Source organism: Rutidosis leptorrhynchoides, chromosome 5, assembly GCF_046630445.1.
Source record: "Rutidosis leptorrhynchoides isolate AG116_Rl617_1_P2 chromosome 5, CSIRO_AGI_Rlap_v1, whole genome shotgun sequence".
Classification (NCBI taxonomy): Eukaryota; Viridiplantae; Streptophyta; class Magnoliopsida; order Asterales; family Asteraceae; genus Rutidosis; species Rutidosis leptorrhynchoides.
Genome location: NC_092337.1, coordinates 421,091,696 through 421,097,409, shown reverse-complemented (window position 1 = coordinate 421,097,409; position 5,714 = coordinate 421,091,696). Strand labels below are relative to the sequence as shown.

Here is a 5,714-nt window from a genome sequence, read left to right as displayed (position 1 = left end):
TGGATAGTTTAGTCCCAAACCATGCTCGAAGTATCGTTTGGATTATAAACTATCATTTGTAGTGGGGCGAACTTGTATTAAACTTAATTAATGGCCTTTGTGCCTTGTAAACATTTAAATTGTGGTACGTTTTAAATGGAACTTGTGGAATGGTTTACATATTTTATTGGCGCGTAAATGTGAAAATATATATATATATATATATATATATATATATATATATATATATATATATATATATATATATATATATATATATATATATATTGTATGGAATACGAGTTGGGTTGTTTCAATCCGCCACTAACCTAACTGTTAAGTTATCTTTTAATTAAATGTTGAATCATATATTGAAGTGTTAGTGTACATTTAACTTAATATATAATATAATTGTTTTTTTCTCAAAAAAGATAGAATTACATTTTGCAAATAGACTTGATCACGATACAAATTAAGTTCAATCTATGGACAGATTGAGTTCAATTCGTGAGCAGAACTCAATTTATGCTTAGTGAAAAAAATCTGAAAATAAAATAAAATTAATGTGTCCACATACTTAACTTCAGTAAAATGAACAGACTAAGAGCACCAGGAGTCGGGGTATTTTTTCGGCGTTAAAGGATTTTGACGGTGGGGACGGTGGTGCCACCCACTCCCCGCCGGCGTTAAACCACCGTTAAAGGTGTTTAACGTAGGCCACCATTAGCTAGGCGACGCTATTTCTACTTCTTTTTCCTTTTTTTTTCTTTCTTTTTTCCTTTTGTTATCTGATGTTGCTGTGTGTTTTTTGATTTTTGCAGGTGAGTTTCAGGAGGAAGAAGAATACGGATTAAATTAGTATAAATAAATAAATACTCCGTAATTAGGTTTAATAAAAAGATTGGTTAAAAAATGGGCCAAATTAGTGGGTAGTGGGCTTACATTTATTTTTATAGTTGGGCTAAATTCTATTTAAATATTTATAATTTATAATTATAAATATTACTAACTAAAAGTATTATTTATTTTTATAGTTTATAATTAATAATCATATTAAATAAATAATAGATAAAAGTATAAAAAAAATAAGTTAAATAATATTATTAAAAGTATTAAAAAAATAATTAAATAATGATTAAATACTGAGATTTAACACTGAACTATTTCCCCTGTTTTAGCCTCAGTATTAAATCCAGTGTTAAATTTAACACTGATATTTAACACCGAACCACTCCTTTTTCTCTAAAGAAAAGATGCATCGCTATCATAGGTAGTCTCTGAGTTTAGTTGTGTTTGTATAAATTATTCTTGCTTTAAAAAAGTAGAAATTATTTTAACCACTTAAAATCCTTGTTGGAGAAACGAGTAGCTACAATGCAACCCACGTATGCGGATGTAGTTGGTCCCTTTATCTCATATCATTTCTCTCACATACACACACCAATGGGGGCAATCTAATTGCAACCTGACACTCAAATGAAGGTTTTAAAACTTGAAGGTTCCTTATCATCTTCCGTAGTTTTCCAAAAACTTTTTCTTCGCCAGGTACTAATTACATTCACCTGTTTAGTTCATAGCTCATGATATGGATTAAATATATATAAAGTGTAAGGTAAAATTCTAAAAAGCTTGAAACGAGCAACCAATATCATATTGCATAATAAAGGACTTAATGTTAAATTTTGTTAAAATATAGGTTACAAATTGAACATCCAATCTTACTGTTGTGACAAATTGAACTCTTGTTACCGTTTATTTTTAAAGGAAAACCACACACCCAACTTATTTTTTACACAATTATATATAGATAATGTCCAACCAGTAAGTACTTGAACCCATAACCTGTAAGATGGGCACTTCAATACTGCCAGGCCAATGGCCCTTGGTACTCCGCTTGTTATTGTGCATTAGGCCATTATGATCTCTTGTTCCCTATTTTGAGTTTTTTCAATTTTATTTCTAACACTTACCCATAATTATAATGTTACCGAGTGCATACGTAAACGGGTAAACGGATCACGGATATTGAACGGGAAGGGTGACTTTTTCTTCTCATTTTTACTTGGACCAATCGGGGTATCGATGACCATATCCGACCATTTCCATGGTCACCCATTTTTGTAATGCGAGGCAAGGGTGGATCTATTATGATTCCAGTGGTAGCACAGGCTACCTGTGAAATATGCGATGCAGTGATTTTTTTTTTTTTGGACTTTTAATTAGTGATACCACTGGATAGTGAATTTTTTTGAGTAACACCGTTGAACAATGTAATTTTATTCAGCTTTTAACTATTGTGACTACAAATCCTAGATCCGCCACTGATGCGAGGTTTGAATCTGAGACCTTTTGTGAGGAAATCTGACCGACTTGCCACTAGGTTTCCTTGGTGATGGTTTCACATACATCTGATGAAATAAATATTCAAAAATACAAGTTTCACATTCTATCATTTGTTATTATGTAATGTTCTTTTCTTTTGGCACTAGGAATCATGTGAACAATTTTATTCCAGGAGGATATTTAGAATTTCAAATTGCGGTAACGAAAACTATAAAGATTCAAATGTAAAAAAGGCTAGATTATCTGCTAGCAAGCAGGACCGGGTCAGGATTCCGGTTGTAGGTGATAAAGGAGAAAAGATATATCCTGTAAAGGAATTTTTAAGTCACCCATCTGGTATCGAAGCACTTCTTAATACACACGCCCTGCAAAGTGTTCAACAACTCGATACCACCACTTACAGGTGTACTCTACCTCCACTGAGTTTTTTAAACTTCGAAGTTACTCCTGTGATCGATTTACGAGTTACCCCAACGGATGAAGATTGTTTGGTAGAGATGTTATCCTGCAAGGTGAAACTTGGAATGTGATTCACACAAACAATTAACTTTTGATGATCATTATAGTTGATTGTTTTTGGTTAGTGTTATACATGCCAAACGGATTAGCTCGAGTCGGTATGAATAATGGGTCGAAATGGGTTTGGGCCAAAACGGGTCATGGGTCAAACATGTCAGATTATTAAACAAGTCCAAACAGGTCGGGTCTAAATTAGTCAATCTTGACTTCTCAATTTTTTGTGTTTCACGTTTCAACTTTCAGCTTTGTGTCTCAGTTTTCAATTTGGCGTCTTACTTTTCAGTTTCAGGTTTTAGTTTTGCATTTCAATTCGCGTTTTAGTTTTCAATTTTTATTGTATACAAGGACCTAAGTTAGATTCGAAGCAAGTTTCAAGCTGATGTTAATTAGTTTGTTTTGTTTGCAGTTTGAGGGTTCTGAAGTTATGAAACGACAGAACAAACATTTTTCAGGTATGATTTTTCAGGTATATACTGTATGATATTGGTACACAATATTTTTTTTTTTCAAGTAAAATATTTGAATGTTTTTGACCTTGAATAATGACAAACGAATGAATCATGTGGTCCTAAACCGAAGCTTAAACTTTACTGATGAATCAACTTAATGAAAAATATACCTTGTGGGCTGCTTTTCTTTTTGTTACTCAATATCAAGTTATAAGGTAATGCCTTGTGCAGGCTTAAAAGTAATGGATTAATTCTACGTGCAATATATTACAGCGGAGATGACAAATTACATAACTTGGTGCACAAACAATTCTGAACCGTATCTGGATGTTGATGTGAAGCTCAATCTCACTCTTGAGGTAGTTTTTACTGTATACATATTAATGATCATTTGCCTCATGCCATGTGATAGTTTAAACTGAATGAAAAAAATGAGCAGGGCAGGTATAGTCTCATATGGGCCATTTTTGTACAGGTTGGGTTGGGTTGGGTTGGCCACTTAATGTCTAGATCTTTTTGTAACTAATTAGAGTGTTTTTGGGATTGCGTCTGGAGAAATTTTTTGATAAACACGTAAAAGAAAAAACGGGGAAAATGTTTGGCAAAGTATAACCATCCACGTGTTCTTAGAGACAAATCGTAAAAAAAAAAAAAAATTAATAAATAAATAAATAAAAATTGTAACTTTTCAATACATTTTTTTAAACCCAAGTTTTGACTAAGTTGGTTTTTTAAGTCAAAGTCGGTCAGATACGGTCAAAGTTGGTCAGCGTCCGACTAGTATCTGACTTGGCCGAATAGTGCCCAACTAGCGACTTTTACAATCTTGGTTCCTAGCCTGCAAAGCTATTTCTTTGTTGAATTTAAACTTCATTTACTTAATATACATTTTTTAATAGATTTGTACGTTATACAGATATATACCCGACCGTTTAACATGCTGCCAACATCTGCAGTCGAGGCTCCAGGGACTCTGTAAGTAAACTTTATCCGTTTCACTACAAAAGTGGAAGTAAAACATCAAATTTGCATTCGAAATGGAAAAATATATCATTAATGATGAATTTTGGTTGAATGCAGAATGATGCAAGCTTTAGTTGACAGACTTGTACCATTGCTACTGCAGCAGTTAATACAAGATTACGAAAGGTGGCTAACACAAAATCCTGAAGGCAGCAGACTTCTTCGATTAAATTCTTAATATTAGCGTAAAATTCTCGTCGGATCCTACTTTTGAATGGCATTCTATATTTAGCATAAATATCTTACAAGAAGTGTGTGCAGTAATCAAATTATTTTGGTTCTGTTTACATAGGCCATGTATTTACAGATTTTATGAACCATGACTTGTGAATTATATTAAAAAGTGTATCATAAATAGTGTACAGTGCATCAAAACATATTTGCAGTTACTTGTTTCATTTGTCATTTATTTCATTAGATACTATATAATATAAACATGGTTCATAAAATTTGTGTAGGGAAAAAAATACCTGCATTTAAGTTAAAATTAAAACTTAAGAACTGGAGTCCATTGAGGTGTGCTTACTGATAATGACTATTTATACAAAATAACAACTACTGTACTTGACTAACAGGCTAATTTAATTAGCCAACAAAGTTGAATAACAAGCAAATAGACAAAACAACAAAAGCATTTATAGATGGATAAATATAAACATGTATGTATATTTCAGACCTGAGCAACACCTTTATTTTAACAAGCAAATAGACAATACGTTAAAAGCACTTCGATCAGGTTCGAATATCGAACATGTTCGAAATTGTTCGTGTTCGAACGTCTTGTATTTAAGATTCGAGTTCGAACAATACCCATATTGTTCGAACATAGTCGTGTTGGAACCTTCTTCAACCTCGTGCACAAGAGTGTAGTTCGATTTTTATCTAGCAACGAAGTTTTTTCGACCCGTTCACTAGGTTTAAACATGGGTTTGTTCGAACGTATATTCGTAATTTTCTTGTAAAAAAGGTATTATGTGCTAGCAGGGCCGGTCCCGAAAATTTAATTACCTAGAACGAGGCAGAAAAGGCCCTTAGGCCCTAACGAAAAATATATGGTACTTAAAAAAGGCCCTTAGGCCCTAACGAATTATATAATTATTTTAAAAAAGGCCCTTTGAGACTTACTAGAATGTTAGTGGACTTTGATTTATTCTTTTTCTAGAGTATTTGATTGTTGTTTTTGGACTTATTGTGCTTCGCTGCTTCAGTTGTGTTTCACTAGTTCTCATGTTTCTCAAATCTCCGATTATGTCCATATATAAAAAAAATTGGGTCTAAATCTTGTACCCAGAGCGGTCAATCATCTTGTCCCTCCGAGCCTCTCCCCTGTGTGCTAGAATTTTGAAAAAAAAAGTGTAAATTGGTCATCTTCTCTAACTGCTTTCAGCTTTCTGATTCAGA

General features: G+C 33.0%; 1 protein-coding gene across 1 annotated transcript; it reads left to right on the top strand.

The window, feature by feature from the left end:
- Positions 1–1,376: 1,376 nt before the first annotated feature.
- LOC139847567 (uncharacterized) lies at positions 1,377–4,688 on the top strand. The gene is made up of 6 exons (XM_071837257.1): positions 1,377–1,524; positions 2,469–2,834; positions 3,248–3,293; positions 3,564–3,649; positions 4,207–4,265; positions 4,371–4,688. The coding sequence occupies exons 1-6, from the start codon at positions 1,456–1,458 to the stop codon at positions 4,489–4,491; spliced, it is 747 nt and encodes a 248-aa protein (XP_071693358.1). The 5' UTR covers positions 1,377–1,455; the 3' UTR covers positions 4,492–4,688.
- The last annotated feature ends 1,026 nt before the right edge of the window (positions 4,689–5,714 follow it).